Source organism: Vigna unguiculata, chromosome 7 (genome assembly GCF_004118075.2).
Source record: "Vigna unguiculata cultivar IT97K-499-35 chromosome 7, ASM411807v1, whole genome shotgun sequence".
In the NCBI taxonomy this organism is placed as follows: domain Eukaryota; kingdom Viridiplantae; phylum Streptophyta; class Magnoliopsida; order Fabales; family Fabaceae; genus Vigna; species Vigna unguiculata.
In genome coordinates this window covers 37,565,947-37,592,935 of record NC_040285.1, presented here as the reverse complement: position 1 = coordinate 37,592,935, position 26,989 = coordinate 37,565,947, and the positions used below count along the sequence as shown (strand labels likewise).

At 29.4% G+C, this 26,989-nt stretch overlaps 3 protein-coding genes, 1 long non-coding RNA gene and 1 other non-coding gene across 5 annotated transcripts; 1 reads left to right on the top strand and 4 right to left on the bottom strand.

Annotated features, from left to right (window-relative positions):
• Positions 1 to 3,165: 3,165 nt before the first annotated feature.
• Positions 3,166 to 7,088, bottom strand: LOC114190077 (cyclase-like protein 2). Its single transcript, XM_028078842.1, has 7 exons — positions 6,647 to 7,088; positions 6,216 to 6,260; positions 6,021 to 6,093; positions 5,422 to 5,519; positions 5,103 to 5,173; positions 3,958 to 4,087; positions 3,166 to 3,620 (listed from the first exon to the last, which is right to left on the bottom strand). Exons 1-6 carry the CDS (start codon positions 6,996 to 6,998, stop codon positions 3,959 to 3,961), a joined length of 768 nt encoding a protein of 255 aa, XP_027934643.1. The 5' UTR covers positions 6,999 to 7,088; the 3' UTR covers positions 3,166 to 3,620; position 3,958.
• Positions 7,089 to 8,326: 1,238 nt separating this feature from the next.
• On the bottom strand, positions 8,327 to 13,017 carry LOC114189848 (cyclase-like protein 2). Its single transcript, XM_028078564.1, has 7 exons — positions 12,548 to 13,017; positions 12,335 to 12,379; positions 11,747 to 11,819; positions 10,641 to 10,738; positions 9,635 to 9,705; positions 8,601 to 8,772; positions 8,327 to 8,521 (listed from the first exon to the last, which is right to left on the bottom strand). Exons 1-6 carry the CDS (start codon positions 12,966 to 12,968, stop codon positions 8,647 to 8,649), a joined length of 834 nt encoding a protein of 277 aa, XP_027934365.1. The 5' UTR covers positions 12,969 to 13,017; the 3' UTR covers positions 8,327 to 8,521; positions 8,601 to 8,646.
• A 2,363-nt stretch (positions 13,018 to 15,380) lies between these two features.
• On the bottom strand, positions 15,381 to 15,947 carry LOC114189579. The gene is made up of 2 exons (XR_003605694.1): positions 15,635 to 15,947; positions 15,381 to 15,533 (listed from the first exon to the last, which is right to left on the bottom strand). It is a non-coding gene; the product is annotated as an uncharacterized LOC114189579 (long non-coding RNA).
• A 5,028-nt stretch (positions 15,948 to 20,975) lies between these two features.
• Positions 20,976 to 22,773, top strand: LOC114190096 (leucine-rich repeat receptor-like protein kinase PEPR1). Its single transcript, XM_028078863.1, has one exon. It carries the CDS (start codon positions 21,366 to 21,368, stop codon positions 22,554 to 22,556), a length of 1,191 nt encoding a protein of 396 aa, XP_027934664.1. The 5' UTR covers positions 20,976 to 21,365; the 3' UTR covers positions 22,557 to 22,773.
• A 4,098-nt stretch (positions 22,774 to 26,871) lies between these two features.
• On the bottom strand, positions 26,872 to 26,944 carry TRNAE-CUC. The gene has a single exon. It is a non-coding gene; the product is annotated as a tRNA-Glu (tRNA).
• Between the last annotated feature and the right edge of the window lie 45 nt (positions 26,945 to 26,989).

Below are 26,989 nucleotides of genomic sequence, written 5' to 3'. Positions count from 1 at the left end.
AAAGGCTGCACACGTAATGAGTGTGAATGAACAAAACAGTTCAATATTTTTGAGAATCATTGGCCTCAATGTTTTATCACACAAGCGCAGTTTTTTCAGCGACCAAGATTCAAGGAAATATAATCATCCCCAAAAAGAGAATCTGTAATAGGTTGCAAATGCATGCCAGATATGAAGATACAATAATGATCCTAAATACCTGTGAAAACTTTCTGTACACAGTAGATCAAGATCAATTCATAAAAAGAAAAAAAGCCACTTTTGCTCTCCAACATGATTAACTCTAATAGAAACTTCTGTTTATAAAGCAAGTCAATTAAAAACATAATCATGTTATCTCACATCCCACTTCAAAATAAAAACTTGTTAAACATGCAATCTAACTGTTTGTTTTAAATTTCTCTATTTAAACGAAGTATTGAGCAAGATACGAAATAGACAAAGTGTAATAGTACATGCAGATAACAAAAGGAGTTATATTGAGTACTACATCTTTCGATGCAGATAACAAAAGGAGTTATAGTGAGTGTTACATCTTTCTATGTGGATAACAAAAGGAGCCGTATTGAGTGATACATCTTTCTCTGACAGTTTTTTTTTTTTTTCATTTTGTTTGCTACCATACTGGGAGAATCAAACTTAATTGCAAGACTTTATTCATATACACATATATTTCTTACTGTGCTGCTCTCAAAAAAGATAAAACAGTGATCGAGGGATTTATAGAGTGCGAATTGATTGATTTGAATTACACATTGGTAGCCGTGGTAGTGGAATCCTGCAACAATAAGTATCATAGTGATCATTTATCTATGTGCAAATGATTTATATATCTTAGAAATATCTAACTTTCTTTTTATTTATGTATCTATTAAGATACGTCTTAATTATAAGGATCACATTTCATGTCATTGGAATACAACTTGATTAAAAATTTTGAATTCATAGAACTTAAAATAGTAACAAACACTTGTATCCTCTATAGTTATATCATGTATTCTCTGAAAAGCAAGACTTTGTCTATGGTAAAAAAACAGCATGTTTATCTGTAGTGAATTTATCAGTTCCAGCCTAGCAGACAAAAGAGAACAAAATTCAACGCAATTCTAAGACTGAATTCCTCTTGCTTTGCACATGCATAAACGATGACAGACAACACTATTTCCTTGTAGTAACTTCAACGAATTTTGTTGGCTATTGATTCCCTGAATAGAAGACCAACCCATTTGATGAACTAATTACCTTTTGCTCTTACCGACAAATTAAGGTTAACATAAGCACTTCATTCATGTTCCTTGAACTATATTATTTTGTTTTTCTTTACAAATGTTTCAATTGGAAGATTGTCATAGTTGCTGGTAAAAAAAATAAAAAAAATCTTTGCCGTGATATTCGGTTGATCAACTTTCAAAAATATGGTGCTCTATACCAACTATTGAAACAATAATTGTGTGCTTGTTAGGAGTCAAATCCAATGTCAGTGGGTTTACTTTGTGATGTACCCCACCAAGCCTATGTATAAAAAGCTTTGGTCTAGGAAATGAAAAAGAGTGCTATGGTGAACCTTAATTTGTGGGTAAGTGCAAAAGGTCATTAATTTATCGTTCAACATTGCAATGCTGGAAATTATTAGAAACTAAACCTGAAATTTCTGAATTTTTTTTTTTTTTTAAAAGTCCATTAGTTAGTTTCGTAAATCATTTAAAAGCTGAAAATCATAAAAGAACTAAACCTGAAAACTGAAAGAGTATGTCACATTATTTCACTAGTTATTCATTTTATATGATAGAGTTTTGTCGACTTTTGTTCTTCGGTGTCTCCTCCCAAACGCATGAAAAGGAATCCTTTGTTATAGGGAATAGTTCTCTCAATCTTTACTCTAGAATTCAAGTTCATGATCAACCTTTCATATTCGCTTGTTCTGCTGTTCCTGTTTTTCTCTCCAGACTGATTTCTTTGTTCCTCTAATTTACAGTTCACTGTGAATATGGTAATTTTTACTGCTGTGAAAACTTTAAGATATCAAATACAACATTGCTGTAATATGGTAGATTACTTTAGAGTATAACTAGGGTCTTTCACCTGATAATGATTAGATTGTTTATACATAGCTTATTTGACATCAAAGATTTACATATAGACAACTTGACAATGATGAATGTGAAAATCGTATGAAGATGATATAATATCCAGAGTTGGGGTCGCTTTCTTTTTTAGTGTTTCAGTTTTACGATCTGTAAAAAAATTAATATATAACTTTTGCATTTGGAGTTGTTAATTTACAACTTGATTTTGTAACTTGAGAATTGTAGGTGATATACCGTCAACCTATAAGCTGAAGTGTTACAGAATTTTTTGTTGAATTCTTGCTTCCCACATGGAATGTCAAGTTTTCAAGAATGAGAAATGATGACAGCTAAGGTGACGGCAGTAGTGAGATAGAAAAACACAAGCTAATCATGAACAGTAGGCACAGCATCCTGATTCACAGCTAGAATGAATTACTAACATCAAGTGATCCTTCTTCAATTTGACTAAGGCTTTGTCAGAACTTAGAATTCAATCTATTTTTGTCTTTTCTTTTCATCTATTCCTTTTTACATCCATCTGTTCAAATCTTGAGAGATCTTGGTTATGAAGCACAACTTTCCACATCAATCTATACAAAACCTCCTATAAATTCATAGGACGCCAGCTATAACTACAGAATCTTCTGTAGAGAAATAAATCATTAACAAAACAGTTCAACAGTGTTTTAGAATCATTGGCCTCAATGTTTCATCTCACAAGCGCAGAGTGATCAGCTTCAAAAAAAGGAAAAACACCATATGTACACAGTAGATTAAGACCAAATCATAAAAGAACAAAACATCTTCTGCTGTCCGAAATAACAATGACTCTAACAGAAACATCTGAGGGATGATGGGGGTGGGAATTAAATGATATGAATAACGCATGGGTAGCCATGGTAGTGAAATCCTGCAACAATAAGTATCATAGTGAACATAATCTGGCTATGGACCAATTCCAGTAACATGCTTTCAATCGAGTGGATACCTTGCTCTAGCCAAATATATGAGTTCATCATCAACATACAGTAGCCTTTACTATCAATTGAATTTGAGCCACAAGCAGCCATTTCCAATAAGAAACTGAGACCAAGTATTGCTCTGCGTAAATGATCTTTTCTTTTCTTTTTCAAAAAGATCTGTCAAATTGCAGTGCTTGTCCGTGGTTACAAGTTTACACATTAGTCCCTAGAGATCAAAAATATTATTGCTACCATCTTGATATATAAAGATACACACCACTGTGCCAATTTATTCTGTTCCAACATACGGGACAAGAGAAAACAAAATTAAGCATAATGCCATTATCTAAATATAACGTCTTATGCGTGTATCTAGTAACTGTGAACCTAAGCCACAAAACTCGATGCACAACACGTTCATTACTATCTTGCTCCATAACCGCACCACTGTGAATTTATCAGTTCCAGCGTAACAGACAAAAGAACACCAAATTCAACATAACGCTAAGATTGTTGCATCCCCTCACATTTCACATGATAAACCCCTGATGATTTGCACCTCCCCCTGCACTTGAGACAACGCTGTTTCCTGCAGCGATTTCAACATAATATTCAATTTTTTGTATAGAAGAAAAAAAATATATAATAGAACAACCAAACACTATTTGACACCTAGAAAGAAAAAAATAGAAGAGAAAGAAATGTAAATTTGACAAGTGAATTAGGCGATAAGAAGAAAAAGATTGAGAAATAAAAAATGTCAAATTGGTGTTTGTATTATGAAGTTATCTACATATCATTGTTGTGAGAATTCAATCAAAACCAAGACAGCAAGCAATAGTTATTAGATGCCCTTTTCAAACCCCTCTCCCCTAATGAAATAAAATGCAAACCAAAGTTTGTACACCCCCATCTCTCACACGTACCTTAATTCTTAATCAGAATGCACCGAATTGGAGATCCCTCGGCACCAGACAACCTAAGAGGTAAGCAATGCACTGAATAAAATCCCGCAGGAACATCATCAAGCTTCAAGCCCTCAACAAGAATGACTTCCTGAAGCATATTCAGTTGTTAGGACTTGTTCACATTGATTCTATTTCATATGAAAAAAGCAACAAATGAAACATATTCAATCTTGTTCCTACAGAGGAATCTGAAGACACAACTACCAATCGCATGTCAAAATACAGTTTTACTGACTTGTTGACAACTATCTTTCAAACTAAATAGTAAAATATTTTAACATGGGCATACGTCAAATCAAATTTCAAATTGGGAGAGACATGGATGGAGACATTGAGCAAGCTAAGATGTTACCTTGATAAAATACTAAAGATACTACGAGTTAGCTGCTATAAAATGCTTCAAAATTAAAGACGACTTAAGTAACTCTTTAGAGCCCTCATTGACATGTACTATGTAAAACTATACTTATTAGGATGTCCTTTGCCAGGAACCTATACTGGTATATACAAATATTAGGGCCAGAATGCAAATAAGCCTGATATAAGTTTTAAACTAACTAGAACATTATCTGAAAAGGTTTTAGAAAGTCATCCAAATAAATCATTAGTTTTGCAGTAAAATTACAATAAGGTAATTATTAGTTTTAGAAGGAAACAAAGCTGTGATAAATTTCCATGTGGCACGATCTTAGAAATTTTTATTATACGTATTGATAAAATTACAGCACAGAGAATATCAACAGCCATGACTCAAACTTCCAACAGTCTTTAAGTGGTCAGCTTTCAAAGCCAGATACTTCCCAGTTAACAGTTTGACAAGTGCACATTATAGCTATAACATCGAGAGAAAGATTAACTGGTATTGTGATATACTAATAGGGGTAGAAAGAACAAATAATGTTCATAGTACATACATCACAAGTAATAAAAGTCAAAGATTCCACTTCAGCCACAACAAACAAATACAAAGATTGAAAAATACTTTGACCCTATGACCCTCAAGATAAGATTCACTCTCACTCAAAAAGGGCAGGGTATAATTAGTAATCAACGTTGAAACATAACAAATACAAACCCTCGCCACAAAAGGAAATTTTTCTTACCCGGTCTTTTAAAAAAACAAGGTGAGATGGAATCAAGTAATCATAAGAAGCAACAGATAGGTAATCAATTCCTGCATTACACCACAGAAAATAAATGTCAGGCAACATAATTAAGTAGGGAAAAAATGCGGAAAAGTTGAACAAGAACGAAGTTGGGGGAGATATGCTCAGCTAAAAACATGCAATGAAAATGCAAAAAAAATAAGTAAAAAATAGTGAATCACAGTTAGCAATCCAGAAGTGGGTTCTCATTTTTCAGAGATGACAAGAAAAGACAGATTGATATCAGTGTTTGTCACAAGCAACCCTTATACCTTACCTACAAGTTTGATATCAGTGTTCTCCACAAGCCATTTGGCTCCATCCACTGTGAATCCTACATAGCTTGCGTCAAATTCCTTCTGAAACATAAGCCGCCTAATAATTCAACATGCTCAGTTCAACATTTGATTTCAAATGAGCAATGAAATTCAAAGATTGTGGAAATGATAACATAGCTTGGACAAATCTTATGCAAACTTGTAAATCATAATTAAATATTTCTTTTCTTTATCATCCACCTCTGCTTTTTTAATCAAGGAGAATATAGTTATTGACACAAGTACAATGAACAAAAATATAAATAGCCCGCACTCAAGTCTCACATATAAAGAAATTAAAATAAATAAAAAAGAGATAACAAATTGTTGACAAAGGCATTAAAAAAAACTATTACTGTTCCCTCACAAAAATTTAAAGTTACACAGACTTCGAAAACTTATTTGAGGTAAACACATAACATAACTCCAAGAACGCCACTATTACATTTCAAAGTTGTTTACTCAAATCTAATAATCTTTAAGTACCACCATAACAGAACTTTTGAATAGCCCAGTGTTAACAAAACATTGTAATACTTGCTTAGCCTTTAGACGTTACCTGTCTGAATTTAACGTTCGGAAGAGAACACGTATTACACCTCTTGGAATATGTAACGACTTCATAACTTCAGCTAAAAAAGGACAACACATTTCCATCAGATAATAGCATTATAGGAGCAAAAATAATTCTAAAACCATAAAGTTGCCAATGTCGTCCAATCCTCATACGCCACATGAAGAAAAAAATGAATACCAGTTATATTACTATCTCTTGGAACATCGACTAACAGAGCAGGTCCTGCACACAAACAATCAGCATTTAGACCAAATGATAGTAAGAATATTATATGTATTATAAACTTAAGTCTATTACACAATTAGGATCTACACATTTCAGGTATTGTCCATTTGGAACCAGAAACCTCGCAATTTTGTCCTCAAAAAGAGTATTTAGTCCAAGTGCTGAGTCAAGGAAAAGAGTGTAATCAAATATCTTTTTCCTTCCTTATAGGATATCCAAAGAGTAGAATGATAACAAGTTTTATTCCATTCCATTCTTATTCATGTCATTCTATTATATTTCAATCCATTCCATTTCACTCTTAGTCTCCACAACCAATCCAATCATTATATGTGATCAAAGAAAAGAATACGAATAAGAAAGGAATGATAAAGAAAGGTGACCGTTGAGGATGTCCAAGTCGAGCGTATCGACGTCAAAGCCAGCGTCGAAGTAGTGGTCGAAGACGTGGCCGGGAGAGTCTACGTGCGTGCCGGTGTGGGTTGGGAGCTTCATTTCGGAGTTGTTAGCGATGGAGCCGTTCTTCATGCTCTTCGGAAGCCACAGGAACTGCCCTATACCATCCTTCGAGTCAAATTCCGGCATCTCGGGGTGGTACCGATGACTGATGTCGAATATTCGGCCATTGCCGTATACTTCCCTGCGCGGCGGGACCAGGCTGTCATCGCCGTTCGCAGCCCAAATCGCCGCCGCGAAGGCGCACGCTACCACTGACAGCAAGGCTACACACTTCATCGTCAGATTTGTTCTCAATGTGGTCACAAAGATACAGTCAAGCCAACAGTATCAGTTCATGTCCAATCCTCTTTAACTTCAATGAGTTTTTTTTTTCGCAGATTTCACTTTTAGACGGAAGATCTTGTATTTTAGTGATAAATGGAAAATAGTTTAAATATTATTTTTAAATTAGTTATTATTGCACAAAAAGAATTATTTTTCCCCTACTGTATGTAATAATTTATTATTAAAAAACAGTGTAATAAGAATATTTCATTTTTTTTTCCTTTTACTTTGGGATAGAAACTTCTAGAGGAAGTTTTATAGAAGGAAAAAAATACTTTATACTCGTTAAAATCATGATATAATAATTATAATTGCATGACTAAATTTTGTTTATTTGGAAAGATATACTCCTGAAAATACATTTTTAGTCAATTACCACATTAAGGATTATAATTTAATAAAGTAATATTCTTTAGTAATTTTTTCATTTTTTTCTTAGGAAAGATATTTTCTTACTTATTTTCGTGGAAATACTTCTATAGAAAATTTAGCTAAAAACCATTTCATCCAAATCGTATTTTCTAAATATTATATTTTAAAGGTAATAAAAATCTTCAACTAAAAACCAAAATCCTCTTATATTTATATACTTAAAACGATATTTCAACATAAAATTAAATTACTTTATTTTTTATATATGTTTGGTGTAAAGTGTAACTAAATACTTTAAAATAATAATTACAAAAGTTGATAATTTTAGAATCACTGCATGATTAACCGATAGTGTATTAAACACTCCAATTAATGTGATAAAAAAATTGTGTCAATAAAAAGTTAAAAATTCATAAAGGAATTAAATAGAATTACTCAATTAATGTATATTAAATTTTAATAATTTGATTCTTAAATATAACAATTTATATTAAATAAATTAAGCCTACATTTTTTTATAAATTTAAAACTGGTTGATATTTTAAATAAATTGAATTTGGCGTATATTCTATTTTGTAAATCTAGATAAAATGTTAGCTATGAGAAGGTTTGATACTATTCCTCGACCACCAGGACCACCGGTTAACATTCTTCTTTAAATTGATTTTTCCATTTTAAAGATTTTTAATATGGTGATTAACCACATCAGTTTTTAGAAAAAGAGAAGTTTCACATTATAAAGAGAAATGAAAAGAAAAAAAAAACATTTTAATACGTTTTATTTTAGTTTCTAAAAAGGGTTAAAGAAAAGCTATTGTTGAGAACAAGTTAAAAAAAAAAAAACGCTTGCTTGATAACACTGTAATTGGAAAATTGTTTAAGAGAAGCAAAATAGATCGATAATGGAGTTTGTGAAACGCATAAGTTTATTTTAAGGAACCTAGGTAAATATTAAAAACATAAGTTTATTATTACAGTCCGCAACCGAAGTAAAACAAAAGAGAATTCAACATACTACAACATACTGCTATCATGAACTGCCTTTTGTGGACCTAACTATATTCGGGCTACGTTGCGTCAGTTTCACCATTCAGCATCGGCATCTTGACAAAACAATAAGGATAAGAATAATGCACAGAAACAATATGGAAAATATGGCACATTCTCGTAATATAATCATACCGTGCAATTGAAAACCAGGTTTGACCACAAACTTGCATGGACCTCATCATGTGATCAGAATGCATCGTATTGGTGATGCCTCAGAGTGAACCAATCTAAGAGGCAAGCAACTGAGTGAATATACTCCTGCTGGGACATCATCAAGTTTCAAGCCTTCCACGAGAATGATCTCCTGATGCATTTGGAATTTGTCAGTGTATTGCTTATGCTTGCTCTAATCCAAGTCACAAATCATGCAATTTTTAACTTTTCTTTCAAACAAGGAAGTCAAGACATATCCTAACAATCTCTTCTGTTTACACAAGTGCATCTTCCACATATTAAGCTACAAATATCTTTCTAAATAAACTGAAGATTATTTCTCTAGAGTCTCAAAGATATGAATGCTAATGTACCATAAATTTGGATAACAAAAAGCTGGGACACTATCTAAAGATGAATCAGCTAAAGTAACCATTATGAATTAACAGAAAGGACAGGTTAAGCAGTGGAAACTAAAAGTTCTCTGCCAGAGTGATAAACCCGACCAGCTATAAACTTATACTAGGAGTAAAACAAAATATAAGAATTTAGCAGTAGTGATAGTGATCAACTGATTCTTATGATTCTTAAAGTTTATACAGAATCGAAAAATCTAGTTAGAAATAAAAGGTACACTAATTTGAGAAACACAATTAAAGAAGCAATCCAATAGAAATAGCTATTTTCCCTGAATAAGTCATTAAATGATGCAGATAAATTAATATTGCCATAAACTTGCTGGAAAAGCTAAATCTAAATGAGATTCACTGACACCAAGAGTATCAAAATCAGAGTTTAGACATCCAATCTAACACACCGTTACCAATACAAGTACAAAAATTTAACGAGGAAAATTATCCCAATGTTAGGCACTAATCAACATATTTAGAGTCTAGATCTTATTTGTAGTTTTCTAGTTTTTTTCAACACGATAGTGAGGAAAATGAGTAGCTTGTTATTAATAAGGAGTAATGGGTGCATAAATTTCAACCATGAGGCAGAGAATTTCTTACCCTGCTTGCCAGAAAAGCAAGATGAGATTCAACCGAGTGATCATAAGCAGCAGCAGATAAGTAATCAATTCCTGCCATTTGCATAAAATATAAATAAAATAAGTTGTTTTCACTGTTTTTGGTATAACTTTTGTAAATATGAAATACAGTGAAAAATAAGGTGGCATCTTCTACAAATGAAAACAGAAAATGTTTTATCAAACCAACCAAATCCAATCTTTAGTTCAGTGGGACAAAAACCGGTTATGTACATAATGTAACCTCAACGAATATAGTTCAAGGTAATGCAGAAGTTGAAGAGATCAGAAGGAAATAACTTTTCTATGAAAAAAAGGGCTCTTGGTTGGCCAAGTTATGGACAGAGTGATGATACCACAACAGAGAATGTTTTCTGTAACTAGCTTGATATGAGGAATACAAGTACAACTGACATCTGAACGAACCAATCAAGGCGCAATGAATTTATAATAGATTGGTCTCAGAACAACCACCAAGATATAGAAAAAGCTGATCGAATAAACAGTTCACAAGTGAAATTTAAAGAAGTGAGTGGTGTCAGAAACACAAAATAATCATATGCACTTTGAACCTTGGGCGTTTGCAGCTATTTATTAATTCATAACCACAAAGAATGGAATAGAGTGACATCAACTCATCTTGATTCATTCCTAAATTGCAAATAAATACTAATAACTACCATGCACTCGTAAAGACAGTAAAAAGATAAAATGTATGCTTAAAAATGGACGTTATCTGAGTTGACAAAAAGTAAGATATAGTCAAGACAAAAGAAATGACTAGAACAAAAAGTAAGTTAAAAAATGTGACAAGGAAACCTATATAACTAAATGACTACACTTTATTAGAAGCAATTAGAATATTTATTTATAAGAGGAAAATAAAAATGCAGACTTGGGACCAGTCATGAGTGGAGCAAGAGTCAGAGGAAATGCTTTAGGCAGGGAATAAGTAGCCTAAATCTTAAGAAGTCATCAATATCTCTCACCTACAAGTTTGATGTCAGTGTTCTGTATTAGCCATTTTGCACCATCCTCCTTGAATCCCACATAGCTTGTATCAAATTCTTTCTTAAACATGAGTCGCCTAACAATTCAGCAGTGATTAACTCATGTAGTTTCTAACTAAAAGCTACAAATCAGTATATAGTTTAAGCAAAATGTTGAAATTTCAGGCTAAAATTATATTACTATTTATTAATCATCAAGATTAAATACATGATCAAATAAACAAAAAAAAAAAAAAAAAAACTTAAATGTGTGTGGGTATACAGAAAGGGGAGGTAGGCACTAACTATAAACATTTTAATTAAATTCATATTATTAAAAACCTTCGCATGCCTTGCATTTTCTCCATAGTCCTCCATAGAAACCATATAAAAGTTGGTATGGTGTTCCTTCGTAATTCTAATTTACAGTTCATAGTAACTTACAAAAATTCTTAACATAAATAGCCATGAAATCCGTTTTCACTTTACAGTTTTTCAAATTCCCATTAGGAGTCAATAAGTCATTATGCATCACCGGTAATTAGTGATTCTTATTACTTCCAGCTACCGGCCACTTCCTCTCCATTCTCTAAATACTAATACCCTATTCATAGCAGATCATATACATAAATTGAAGGAAACTACAATTAAGGAAATACCTGTGTATAGGTCAACATATTAGATCCACGGCCACCCAACAATGACGATAAAGGAGCAACCAAAAATTGAATTTGAACATAAAAAAAGGTACCAAAAGACTGAAGTCGTAAATGATTGCAGTGCAACATGTAAAATAAAATTGTTGTTCCCTCCATTTTCAAAACTATCAGAGCCAATGTAACTTCAGGATTAACAACATATAATTTCCTTCTTAGAACTCGTTTTTCATAACATTGCAAGTTAAAATCACAGAGATAATTTTCAATATAAATAGTGCAATAATCTGAAAAAAACGACGCACAAAACAAGCTATTTCGTGTATATGCGAGAGCTATGAAGCCGCGTCAGAGAAACACTTTAAAAGCAAGTCTGAAGAAACTTTATTAAATTAACAACAAGAAAATAATCTCACAGTAGTTATGATACATGTAACTTATAGAACTCACCTGTCGGTATTTAAAGTTCTGAAAAGCACGCGACGCACACCTTTAGGGATATTCAAGGACTTCATAACCTCAGCTAGAAAAAGGAGAAATTTTGTAATGCTTCAATTAAACGTGACAAATGATGACAAGGATAAGCTTGCATTTTATAACTGTGTAGGAAAGTACAACTTCAGGCTAAGGCAAGTACAACATTCCAACAAATTTACTGTGTAGGAAAGTCTGGCGTTAAGACTTTGTATGACTAAACTTCCTTACAGTATTTATAAGAATAAAAGAAGATGAAATGAAATGAGCAAAAAACTTCTGCGTGTAAAATTTATTTCATCTAACTTATCCAGGAACTAAGGTGCATAAGTTTATTTTAGCATGAAAAAAGTTCGAAGTTGTTTTACTAGTTTATATTTGTCTACCACAAATGTTTATGAAAAAGTTCATAAAAACAAGATTTCGTGTGTACAAGAAATTGCTGAGTTAATCAGAAAAAAAAAAATATCCCAACCAATTCAATACACAGAATGCAGGATGCAGGAGTTCAATAAAACAAAAAAAAAGGCAGAAAAAACAAAATGGATCATTAGTAACATTTACCCGTTATGTTTTTATCCCGTGGAGTATCAATCAAAAGTGCAAGGCCTATTAACAGAACAAGCAGTGTATTAGTTGTCCGCACCTAAAACTTCTAGGTAATCAACAAACACAGTATTTGAAAAAACGAAACCAACCAAAGGAGAACAACAGCAAATTAACAATAATTGACAAATGATAAAAGTTACAGGGACAGGGAGAGGATCGACACGCTACCGTTGAGCAGTGTTAGGTCGAGCGAGTCAACATCAAAGCCGGCGTCATAGTAATGGTCGTAAAAGTGACCGGGCGCGTCGACATGAGTGCCGGTGTGAGCACCGAGCTTGAATTTGGAGTTGTTAGCGCGCGACTCATTCTTAATGCTAGTTGTAAGCCAGAGAAAGTCTTGCCCGAGCCCCTCCGTCGACTCCCAAACCGGCAACTCAGGCACGTACCTGTGGCTGATGTCGAAGACTCGCCCGTTGTCGTACACTTCTCGCCGCGGAGGAATCAGAGCGTCGCGGCTCTCCCCGCGGAGGGGGCACCCATCTTTAGCGTCCGCGCCGGGGATGGAAGGATACGCGGCGGAGTTCGCAGAGATGGCGATGGATTGCACCGAAATTAAGCAGAGGATGGCAAAGAGTGATAGAGAGTTCATGGTTCAGTGAGTTGAATTAGACTAATGAATCATCTTGCAATTGGTGCCTATATTTCTTCAGTTCTACTCACCCTCTTTGACAAAATTATTTTATTTTATTTTTTTATTTTGACAACAACAACAACAAAAAAGAGTGAATGTAATCAACTACTCCTTTATGTTTTTTTTTTACTTAAAAAATCATTTTCTTAGTGCAGTTTTGACCATGATCGTTTAATTAAAAATTATACTAATCTCCCTTAAAATACTCATAATTTATTTAAGTTATTATATATTATACTCATATATTTTTTTTCTTTAACATATCTCAACTTTTAAAAAACATGAAAAGTAATTTTGATAACATTAATTTCATTATAAATTAATTTAAAAATAAAAATATTTATTACATTTTGTTAATTGAAAAAAAACTAAGGAAATTAACATTTTGAATTTTAGGACATGTGAATAAATACTCTTTTATTTTATCATTTAATTTTTTAAAATGTTGTCCTGTTTCTATAACATTTTTCTTCCTCTCATTTTTCATAATTTATAAATAAATCCTCCTTTGACAAATATTAGTTATTATAGCTACAAAACATAATATTCAAGTTGTTTTACCTATTAATTATTTTGGAAAATGCTTTTGACATTATTCTCTATTACTTATTTAAATATATTAAGTTACAATGTTTAAATAATTTTTTAACGCTATTTAAAATCCTATAAAGTAAATTTTTATAATTAGTCATCTTTATTATTACTTTATACTCATTCTTATTTAAATAAAATGAAAGGTATTCGAGTCATGTATGATCTTACTCAATTATCAAAATTTTTAACCTTATGTCAATTAAATCTTTTGTAAAATTTTCACTCATTTGTATTCACTTCTTCTGAATTAAAATCATCTTACTTTTCACTCTTTTCCTTTTCTTTTCTTTCTCTTTTTATCTCACTCCAATAAGAAGAAAACATAATAGTATATTACACTAATAGAATATAAAAAATAATAATAGAAAAAATTAAATAAGTTGCAAAACTACTATAAAAACCTACTTAAAGTAACTAGTATCTTATAAGTTACAATTTCATTATATACCTATTTTGAAATTATCAAACACTTTTATTTTGTTTAACAAAAATTTATAAACTAATCGAATAAATTAGGAATCAGTTTATTTGGTTTTACCGATCACACTTATACATTTGTTATTACGTTAAATATAATAAGATTAATTAAGTTTTAAGTTTTTCTGATATTTTTAATCGAGTTTTGGTTAAAAGTTTTTTATTTATTGAATGTTAAAAAATTAATATTTTTTAATTGATTTTTTACTGCTTAATTTTTCCATTAATCAATGACATAGATGTTATATTACCTTGTCACTATGCATAGTTGTTTTATGTGTTGTTGTGTTAATGTTAAACGATATAGTTTTGTAGTTAATATAATATATGATTTTTATGGTAGAAGGAGGATGAGAAAACAAAAAATGAAATATAGTGAAAATCCATATACAATATCAACAGACTTCGAAACAAACCTATGGTTGAACACTAGAATAAAGATGCCATTAGATTAAAAAAAATCAAAACAAAAACGAGTTGAAAAAAATAATTATAAAGAGACTAGGAAACAATAGTTGAAATGACTAAAGATAAAAAATATATATATATAACATATAAATAACTATAAATTTCATTTTACAAATTATTTTTATGAGAAGAATTAAATTTAAAATTCAATTATTATAAGACTTAAAATTCATTTTTTAATAATTAATTATTGTTATTTATATCTTAATGTCTTAACCGTAGCTTAAATATTATTATATGTACATATATTATAATGTAAACTAAGAAGAAAAAAACTTTTATAATTATCAATAATAATTGTTTATATCTCTCAACAAACCTTTTACTCTTAAATAAAGATAACTCAGCCACACATACAACTAAATCTAACTCTAAAAGAAGAAAAAAGATCATATATAAATAGATGGACAGATAAATTTCACTTTCAATATGTCGACAGCGTTAATAATTAGTGTTAACCTTGTTATGATTTTTTATTTGTTAATTACAGTTATTTAGTATTTAAAATTAAACAATTTTGACCGATTTTAAGTTGATCATGTCATAGGCTGACTTTAAACTAATACATTATCATTTCAACGTTACCGGAACATGTGATTTGACTTTGATGTGAAAAGGGATCTATAACGTAGAAAACAATAAAACTGGATTGAATTTTCTAGTGAAAGCATTGAATCTTCCGTTTAATTGATGGAACGATGGAACGCAACAAAAAATATTTAGATTCTTATTTCACACCCTTTTTTCCTATACACAACCCTTCTCTATATATTTTTGTTTTACGAAGTACTTCTCAGTATCACCATTAACAATAGTTATCGGACAAAAAAATTACGAAAAATAAAAGTGCAAATGTTATTCATAATTTATGATGTATTTATTGCAATATAGTTTATGATTATGACTTTATAAAGCATTACATTTTCAAACATTTTTTGACGCAGGAATCCGCCACACTGCTCGTAAGATCGCGATCGCGAACATCTGATATATATGTAAAGTTAACAAAAACACAATTAATTTAAATATAAAAAAATGTTGTAAAAGCTTAAAAGGACAGAACAGAATCATAGTAAGAACATTACCACAAGACTTGACGCAACCAGGAACAGCATCGGTGGGTTTTCCGAGACATTCGAGACGACATGTAAAGAGACATACTAGATAAGAAAAACCAGAAGCAGGAGGTAACAGCAATGGTGCACATTCCAGTTCACATTTGGTAGCACAGTCGATTAAAAGAGTCTTATATGGAGGACTCTGAGTTGCTGTTGATAATTCCACCATAACCATCATCGTAATCATAAGCACAATTTTGCTATTTTTCATCTCATTCTTTCTCATTTTATTCCCTAGATCTATACGATCTATATCACACTTTAATATATAAATGTTGAATTCTTGATATCACATTCCAAACAAAATTACAAAACATCTTTTTATAGTGAGGAAAATTATATTATATTCTATTCGATGCTTACGTCATGTTTAATTATGTATTAAGTGTACTATATAGTATTTAAAGCGGATTTTTTGTGAAAATAGTTTATTTTTCAATATATCATTAATTGCTGATCAGTATTGTAAGATACTCGTTAAGATAATTAATATGTGTTGAATTCTCTAAAAAAATACATAAGTAAATGTAATATTAAATTAAATCTGACTTAATCATTATTAATACAATTTTATTTTTTTAAAAGACAAAATTGTCCATAACAATAAGCATAGAGAAGTTTAAATTAACATAACAACTAGTAAAAAATAAAATAGTGTTTAAACATCTAAAAAATTTATAGAAAAATAACTAAAGTATCAATTTTTTTAAAAACTTAAAGATATACATTTCAAAGGTTTACCATCTTCACATTTGCAACTTTCACTTTGAGAGACTCTTGAAATGTCACATTTTTTTTTCTTTTAGTAGAGATTTAAAAATTTCAAAGTCATTCTTCTATATGTTATTGTCTACAAATTTAAAAAAATGTTTTTGTCTTTATAAAATGTGTTATATGCATTTATAATATCTTAATTAATATATTTAATTATTTAATCTTTCAATCTCAAAATGAAGAAATAAATACAAATTAATTTTCCTTGACCAGGACACTGGTTAGCATTCTCCATCTATATAAACATATTTTATTTGGTTCCAAATATTTCTTTTCACTCTTCTCAAGTTTCATTTATTTTGTTATAATTTATAAGTTATATATTATCCCAAAATTTATTTATCTTTTATAATATGTAAAATAACAAAAAGTGTTATAATAATTAAATTTTGGTTCAATAGAATAGAATACAAGTAATAAAACGGATCAATTCGACCCGTGGAGCGTGGAACGGGCTGCCCGTCAAACATCTATTATAAATAGTAACCGATTTTCAGTGCATTGAAACATATATTTAATGTGTGACTCAACAACAGGCGTTAAGAGTTAATATGTACGTTTTATATATTTCATTCCAATTCAGTCATAAACACAAATTGGTCTAATTCCCAATCATGCATATATTAAATATTATATTAAATACGATATATTAAACTCTTCATTAACATTAACATAATGTATCGCTCTCTTGGTTTTTGTCTACATCTTATGTTTCTTTTTTAACAACCCATAATATAATAAATTTTATTGTCTTGAATAAAATAATTGTGAAATTTCTTATATTACTTTTTTTTTTAAACATCACAGTAATTGCACGGGTAAATTAATTAAAAGTAAAATAAAATATAATTGTAGTTATTGCATTTTTATAAACATATATTAGTTAAAAGTTACTCATATTTTTTTTTAAAGAAAATCATTATATAGATAAGTTGATTAATTTAATTTTGATTAATATAAATAAATATAAGTGATTTAATATTTAATGTATAAATAAGAATAATAAATAAATAAAATTTAACAAATCAAAAAATAACATAAAATAATATATATATATATATATATAAACACGTTAATTTGAAATCATAACCCTAATTTCCAACTCACACAATACATAAAATGGGCCAATAAGCAAAAATAACACATGTTATGCAAACAACACTAGATTGTACAATGTTTTGCTAATAATTTAAACGTCATTATGAAAAATGACCAAATTGAATAAAATTGAGAAAAAGTTAGGATCTAATTATAACACCCCTCTAATCAAGAGGGTCTGTCAGGTTTGCAGCCAATACACCCCAACCCCTCACCCCTCAGGCCACACAAGGACCACCAGGTAGGTTGTTGCCAGTCGGGGTCGAACCCCAGACCTGACCTTTAACACCCTCTCAACAAGATAGATGTCACCCTCTCAAGCAAAAAAAATATTTAATTCAAACCAAACATAAAAACTAACTAAATTTTGATTTGGTTTAATTTCAATTCAACCCTAAACACAAGTGATCAAGAACAACGACGATGACTACAAAATAACGATGAAGTTTGTATCTACTTATATATTATGAAATAATCATATATTTAGTCGATGCGGGATTTCTGATAGAAATACCTTTAAAAATCATTATAAAAGAGATTAAATATGTTTTTGGTCCATGAATTTTGATATGAAACTATGATTGGTCTTTATCTGGAACTTTGACACATTTTGGTACTCAAGCTTTAAAAAATGATAGACATAGTCATTCTTAACCAATTAAGTAATGTCAAATGCATTTTCTTTTCTATTAAGCATTGAAGAAGGAACGTATCAAACTTTATAAATCTCTGTAAATAATTCAAATGTTAACATAAAATATACTTGACATGTACAAAAATAATTAACGTAATTGCATTAAAAGAACTATATATATTTATATTGACAAATTTCAAATTCAGGTCAAAGTGTATCAAAGTGTAGGCACTAAAAAATACTTGATTGTAATGAAAAAGTATTTAAAATGGAAAGATATAAAAGTAAAATTAATAAAAAATATGGAATAAATTCAAGTCATTATCTTAAATAATTTATTTTATATTATTATTATTTAAATTAGTGTTAATATTTATTATTGTTATTATTAATATTAACTAAAACCAACAATAAATTTATAATTTGTTAAATTTGTTATTATTAATATTAATTGTAATTTTAATTATTAATACTAATATCCTTAATGTTGATTTATTAAAAGTTGTAAAAATGCATGGGAACTATTTCCTTTAATTGATTAGCTGTGTTAATTTGAAAATAAAACTAAGGTCACTTTTATTTTGGTCTCTTGGCTTCTACACGAATGTCTTTAACCATCCTCTAAGAATATCCATTCCTCCAAATCGATGCAAATGAGCAAAAATAAACAACCAATCTACTCACACATTCATTTTATCATATCTCTAATAAGAGTAGCATCAAACAAAAAGTTAAGTGTCTCTATATATGTAAATTTACTATACTTAATGGTCCCATATTCAACAAAAGTATGCACAATTAGTTGATAATAATTTGTTTAATTATTTATAAAATCATAGTTCATTTATTTAAATATTATTAATGTATTTTTGAGAATGAAACTAATTTGTTTAATATGCAAAATGATTTAAAAGAGATAAGTATGAATACTTTATTAATTAAAGTTTAAAATATGTTATTTTTTTTTCAATTTTCAAATGATTATTCATCATATCATAAATTTTAGTTCACACGGTGAAAAATAAAATACTTTTATTTAGTCTAATTATAATATGTTTTCTAATATATTTTTCTTTTTTTCCTTTTTATGCAGTTTTATGAAAAATGATGCATGTCTAAAATCAAAACATTTCACGTGAAGTTTATAGGATAAAGATGAATCATTGTTAGTATAAATACACAATTATGTGTTTAGAACGTTGATAATAATATTATATATAAGTTTAATCCTCTTATACAAGAGATATGAAGTTCAGAGTTTAAAATTGATTAAGTTATAAAGACAAAGAAAGCTGGTTATAATTTTGATAATACTTTAGGATATATAATTTGAATTGTAGATGTGAAATGGTTACAATATTGAATTTTGTGTAAGGATTGTGTTTTATTTGAGAATATTTACAACGTTTTGAATTATGATATGAATAATATATGTGATGAAGACTTTTGAAATACCATTGAGTAACAATTTTGGTTAGGCCAAATTCATTAACTAGAGATGTAAAATGCTTATTAGTTGAATGATTATTTTGCTTGTTGAATAAGCATACCTTTGACTGAACAAGAAAAACGGTGATAGATAAATTTAGATGTGTGCTTCATTTGCTAAGCAAACACAATGGTGATTGAACAAGATAATATTTTGTTTGAGAATATTATAATGTTTTGAAATATTGTCGAGTGGTTTTTGGCTAGACCGAATTCATTAACCAAAGATGTTAAATATTTATTAGTTAATGATTATTTTGACTGTTGGACCAGCATATATTTAGTTGAGCGAGAAAAACGATGATCGATAAATTTAGATATGTGCTTAATTCGTCAAACAAACACAATGGTGATTGAACATGTTATATACACTTTAAAAAAGTTGTTTTAAAATACTTATAAAATGTTAGAAAAATTTATCTTCCATTATTTTTTATATATTTTATAATGTATTATATTTGAACAATGTTTTGATTGGTGAAATTATAAATTGAGACTTGTTGGTATTTAAATTGAACTGAAATGTAAAAGAATAAAAAATATATAATGTTAAGTTGTGACATGACAAGTGATGTGTAGTAGGTATAGTTATCTGCAAGAAGAAAATATTATATTTAATGTTTAGGTTATGTATTGAATTTGATATATTAGAAGAAATAATTTAACTTGTATTAAATTCATTGAAAGGAAGAAGATCTTAACGGTAAAAAGTTCTTATGATTTAATTTTAAGTATTGAGATGTCACATATGTATAGATGTAACTTTATTCCATTGTGTGAATCACTTAAAGAAAGGATTGTAGTGTGAGATGTGTCTTGTTTAAATAACTATATATAAGAAATTTTTCTCGTTTAAATATATGTTTCATAATTTCAAATTCACTTAATTACAATATAATTATTTATTAAATTTTTAAAAATTAACAATTATGTTTACTTGTTTTCTATAAAATATTTTTTTCTATTTATTCATCGTTATTTATTTCAATTCATTTTACATTATTTTTAATAAATTTTAATTTATTTTATATACTAATTTAAAACATTACAATATTATCATCTATAAATATAATATTATAATATAATATGATGCATATTTAAAAATAATACGTACACATATTATTAAACAATTGATTTTTACTAAAATTACTTATATTTATATTTATAACTAAAATTTAATTATTTTTATTATCATTACAAAATAAATAAATCCCCTTACACATAATGCATGTATTTCAACAATAAAGTATAACAAACTATGATAAGTTATTACGTTTCATAAATTTTATGAAATTATTTATCTGATTAATTGTCATAACATTATTAATTGATTTAGATGTTATTATTAGTGTATTATTATAAAAGAGTTACAAATAGATAATGTAAATAAAAGAAAAATCATTTCTCTTGTTAATACTTCATTTGTCTTCTTTATATATATCTTCTCTTAAACCTCCCGTTCTGGAACATAGCACCTTTCTCCCCTCTCCTTCCATGTCCAGCTGAGGCATCCACCTTCATTTTTTTTAGCACTGAAAAACCAGACATTGTACCTCAACCGTGGCCCTTCCCTCCTAAATTTCTCCAATCATTCAAAAACCCAACCACACTCCAACCCCACCACAACACAACACAAACCAACTCCTTAAAAATTAACATCATTCTTAACCATCTCTTTGTCAGAAACCACACACTAAATCCAATATGCAAATCCTCTACCTCGCCATCATTTCCCTCTCTCTCCTTCTCTTCCACAACACAAACACCTTCATCCTAGTCCAAGCCCTCACCTCGCCCTCAGACATTGCAGCCCTCAGAGCCTTCAAGGCCTCGATCAAACCCTCCTCCATCGCACCCTGGTCCTGCCTCGCCTCATGGAACTTCACCACCGATCCCTGCTCAATACCTCGCCGCACCAGCTTCATCTGCGGCCTCACCTGCACCGCTGATTCCAAAACTATCAACCAAATCACTCTCGACCCAGCAGGCTACTCCGGCACACTCACCCCCCTAATCTCTCAACTCACACAACTCACCACACTTGACCTCTCCGATAACAACTTCTTCGGCTCAATCCCCTCTTCAATCTCTTCCCTCTCCAACCTCCAAACCTTAACCCTCCGATCCAATTTCTTCTCAGCCTCAATTCCTCCCTCCATAACCACTCTCAAATCACTCCAATCTCTTGATTTTTCACACAATTCTCTTTCTGGGTATCTTCCAAACTCTATGAACTCCCTCGCCAAACTCCGTAGACTCGATCTCAGCTTCAACAATCTCACCGGTTCAATCCCCAAACTCCCACCCAACTTGCTCGAACTCGCGATCAAGGCCAATTCTCTATCTGGGCCTCTCCAAAAACAGAACTTTCAAGGGATGAACCAGTTAGAAGTGGTGGAGCTAAGCGATAATGCCCTCACCGGAACGGTGGAATCCTGGTTCTTCTCTTTACCGTCGCTGCAGCAGGTAAACTTGGCCAACAACACCTTCACGGCGACGCAGATCTCGGGACCACGCCCGGCCCCCAGCAGCGGCAACCTCGTTGCCCTCGACCTTGGGTTTAACAGAATCCAAGGCTACGCTCCCGCGAATCTCGCCTCGTTTCCCGCGCTGTCGTTCCTGTCGCTTCGCTACAACGCGCTACGTGGCGCGATCCCTGTGGAGTACGGGCAAATGAAGTCCATAAGGAGGCTCTTCCTCGACGGAAACTTCCTCCTCGGAAAGCCGCCGGCTGGGCTTGTCGCCGGCGGCACGGAGGTCACCGGAAGTCTGGGGGACAATTGTCTGAAGGAGTGTCCAAGGTCATCGCAGCTGTGCTCGCCGGCACAGAAACCAATCTCAGTTTGCAAGCGAGCCTACAGTGGTAGACCAACACCGATACCTGTTGTCGGTTAAAATAAATTAAAAAATTAAACTATAAATAGATAGGTTTTTGTACTTTTTTTTTAAAAGGTTTTTGTTAGAAGTGCGTTACTAGTGAATAAAAGATGATGGTGCCAGTAAAGTATAGAGAGTGAGAATGGTAATGCAATAGTGTTCATACTTTCCCTGTTCTTGCGAGGATGACGTTGACATCTTGAATTTTTAAATAATTTAGATTACAGCTATACCACACAAATGAGAACACATGTGCATGATACAGTGTTGTGCATTGATTTAGTTTGAAAGGTTTAGATGCGAAGTTTGTGATGGGCCCAGCAGCGTCCACGATGAGAGGCCCATATCTGTTGTGGAGTTGAAGGAAGCCCCGTCCCTTCCACCGACTACCCGTCAAAAACGTCTCCGTCAAAAACGTCTATACATCTTATGAACAAAAAACAAAACCATAAATAATCACACTCTCCCGCTTTATTATTTTTCCATCACGTGTTTTAAGACAAGTAATGTATTATATGCACAATCTTATTTTAGTTAAAATAATTGAAATTTGATTCACATCAACTCATACTCGATTGGTTTAATTATGCCTTTGGTTCCCATTTTGGAGTCAAAATCTCAAAATGGTATCCAAATTTTTAATTATGCCTTTGGTTCCCATTTTGGAGTCAAAATCTCAAAATGGTACCCAAATTTTTAAAAGTCTCAAAACGTTGACGCCGTTAGAGGGAGTGTCACATGTCAGTTCCTCGATTTTTTGAATTTTTTATTATTATTTTTTTTGAATTTTTATTTTATTTTTAATTTTTTTTTTAAAATAAAAAAATTGCCACGTGTCAAGTTGTCATCGTGCCACGTGGCAGTGACAGTGACACATGTCAGTATTACACCACGTGTCATTTTCTTAGTCTCAATTTGGTCCCTTTATTTTAATATGTCTCAATTTAGTCCCAATTTTTGTAGAAATTAGCAATTTTGTCCCTCTCCAAATTGAAATCAAATTTAATTTCTGTATAAATGTACACAAATATTTCCATCAAAATTGATATTTCAAGTAAATATTTTTAATCAAATTAAGTTCATTTAATTAATATTTTACATTGAACTTTATTTAAAATGGTTTAAAAGTTGTTAATAGAAAATAATGTTAATAGAAAAAAATTCTTAAATTACCTAGTTCATGTTACAATAAAACACATATAAATTTAAAATTTTTAAAAATTTTAAGTAAAGTTGAATGTGAAACATAATTTTAACTAAACTTAGCTATGTTAAAAATATATAATAAAAATATCAATTTGAATACAAATATCAAATTTAATAAAAATATTTGTATAACATTTATATAAAATTAAATTTTGTTTCAATTTGAAAGGGGACAAAATTGCTACTTTTTACAAAAATTGTGACTAAATTGAGATAAATTAAAATAAAGGGACCAAAATTGAGATTAACAAAATGACACGTGGTGTAATACTGACACGTGTCACGATGACAGCTTGACACGTGGCAATTTTTTTAATTTTTTAAAAAAAATTCAAAAAAAATAATAAAAAAATTCAAAAAATCGAGGAACTGACACGTGGCACTCCCTTTAACGGCGTCAATCTTGACTTAACGGAAAGGGCAAACGTGAGACGTTTCAACAAAAAAGGGGACCATTTTGAGACTTTTAAAAATTTGGGTACCATTTTGAGATTTTGACTCCAAAATGGAAATCAAAGACATAATTAAACCTACTTGAGTGAGAGAGCTATTTTGTGACCACTTCGCATTTGAGCTACATTATTCTCGTAGAGCTACTGAGATTTACTAGGTGGAATTAAATAAATATTGATGCTGATTTCATTTAAAAAAATATTGGTAGCAAACGAACTGATACGACTATCATAATATTATTCTCATATTCGTGAATATTGATATTTACAAAAGTCTAATTTAAATTAAAAAAATAATAATTAAAATATTAATACATTAATTTTAAATTACTTATTTTTATAAATTAATTATAAAATATTATACATATTTGTTTCAAATAACTGTTTATATATATTGATTTAAAATTTTAGTATACTTATAAATTTTAGTTATGATATGACAATTTGTCGTTATTTTCTTACAAAATTTTATACTTTTATCAATAACTATACTCTAATGAATTATAATCTAAGAATTTATATAAATTATCAAAATATATTATAGATTGTTATTTAATACGTCTGGAACAAATAAGTGAAAAATATAAAATAATTATACCCCAAAAGAAAGTATAAAACAAGTGAAAAATCTTTGTAAATCTTTGTAAATTTAAATTTATTTAGACTTTACCTAAAATTTGAATTTATAATTAAAATAAATTATTAAATATTTTTAGATTTTTTAAAATATGAGTATTAAAAAAATATGCAAATATCCATATATATATATATATATATATATATATATATTAATTATGGTGTGTTTACATGATTTATGTAAGAAAATGCAATGTTTATTATTGTGTGTTTACATTATTGATTACTGTTATAATTTAATAAAAAGTATATTTAATTTGATATAAGATGTGGGACCAGAGTTAAAATAAATCTACATTCCTTTAATAAAATGCAATTAATCTCAATTGGTTATATTTTTTTATCTAATATTAAAACAAATCAATCATCTTTAAAAATATAACTAGTATAGTACATACTTTTCTCAACAAAAAGATTTATTTTATAATCACACCTCAATTGAATTAATTCAATCAATATTAATTTAGTTTAAATTAGGTCCATTAAAAGCTAAAAATTTAAAAACTTTATTTTCCTTACCCAATTATTCCCATTTCACACTAGAAATCTTGGAGAACTAAGAACCTTACTTCCTATGAATCTCATCATAAGCACATTTTGCATTACTATTGACAATTTCAACAATTAGTCATATAAAGAATCAAAACGAGCAAATTGAACATTTTACCAATGGTGCAATAAATTTTCACTAAAATTGAATAGATAAATATATATTTTAAATTATAGCGTATGAATAATTTAAGTTTGAAAACACAGTTTTATATAAAAAATATCATGTTTCAATCATTTAATAACCATTTCACTGAGTCAATAGAAGAGTCAACTGGTATTTAATTGAAAAATATAATTTTTTTTAGTATTCAATAGGTAAAGTAAATATTAAATTAAAAATTCTCAAAATTATCAAAAGCTTAAAATATAATTAAATATTGAATTTAATTATTTTTATGATTTTGTGTATAAATTAAATATGTTAATAAATAATATATATATATATATAATTTTAATTTATAGAATTAGCAATTGTTTTAAAATGACATTTATATCTATTTTCTATTTTGATTACAGTATTTCTAATTCTATTAGCTAACTTATATAATTTTTTAATAATATTTTAGAATGAATAAATAAAATTTATAAAATTAGAAAGTGAAAATTAAATTAATTTATCAAACAGTATACATTACTAGCAAGACAAAAATATTAAAAATATTAAATTTATTTAATCATTGTGAATGAATATATTTGTCTTCTTTTTCACACATTTAAAATTTATAAATTGTTCATAGATATGATATAATGGTTGACTTATATCTATATTAAAATAATGATCACAAATGTATTAGAACTTAAAATAATATCATTACTTATATAATGTTTATGTTCAATTTAACATTCAAATCTTAAAAAATAAAGAATAATACATAATATAACCATGATATTTTAATTTTTTTGGCAAATTTTATCTCATATCTAAAATCAGTTATATTTTTTAATTGTATTTAATAATAATATATTTTATTAAAAATACCTTTTAATATTAATATGATTTCTTATAGTCAGTCATATTTGTTATACTAGAATTTTTTTGTGGTAAATTTGATCTCATATCTAAAATCAAATATATTTATTTAATTATATTTAATAAAAATGTTTTTTATTAAAATGATTCCTTATAGTCATATTTGTTATTCGCAATCTTATTAACTTTGTTTATCAAAATAAGATATTTGATCAATTATAAGATTATTAGATATTATTTTGTTTGAGTTTGTGTTCTTAATTAACTTTATTTTAACACTTGTTTAAAACAATTACATAAAATATATTTTATTAAAAAAATATATAATAATTTAAATATTTTTTTAATAAAAATAATAAAACCTTATTATTTAATTATATAAAATAGATTATTTATATTAAATTATAATTATACTTTTATAAATTTAAATTAATGTAATAAATATATTATAATTTTTAAATATGTAATAAATGCTCAAAATATCGAGGAGAAGAAACTTAACATCTAAAAAAATTTATTCCGTTGCCGGGACTTGAACCCGGGTCTCTCGGGTGAGAGCCGAGTATCCTAACCAACTAGACTACAACGGAATTTTAATTTTATAAATGAATATGTTTTAAAGGATTAATGTACGG

Bases quoted from the DNA above. Each gene is read 5' to 3' on its own strand.
- LOC114190077 (XM_028078842.1), bottom strand. From the start codon at position 6,998: ATGAAGTGTGTAGCCTTGCTGTCAGTGGTAGCGTGCGCCTTCGCGGCG. The intron at 6,094-6,215 runs GTATTCATTTTT...GTCCTTTTTTAG, and splicing joins AAGAGATAGTAATATAACTG to CTGAAGTTATGAAGTCGTTA. The intron at 4,088-5,102 runs GTAAGAAAAATT...AATATGCTTCAG, and splicing joins TTGTTTTTTTAAAAGACCGG to GAAGTCATTCTTGTTGAGGG.
- LOC114189848 (XM_028078564.1), bottom strand. From the start codon at position 12,968: ATGAACTCTCTATCACTCTTTGCCATCCTCTGCTTAATTTCGGTGCAA. The intron at 10,739-11,746 runs GTGAGTTCTATA...CTGAATTGTTAG, and splicing joins AGAACTTTAAATACCGACAG to GCGACTCATGTTTAAGAAAG. The intron at 9,706-10,640 runs GTGAGAGATATT...TGCAAATGGCAG, and splicing joins CACTGACATCAAACTTGTAG to GAATTGATTACTTATCTGCT.
- LOC114190096 (XM_028078863.1), top strand. From the start codon at position 21,366: ATGCAAATCCTCTACCTCGCCATCATTTCCCTCTCTCTCCTTCTCTTC.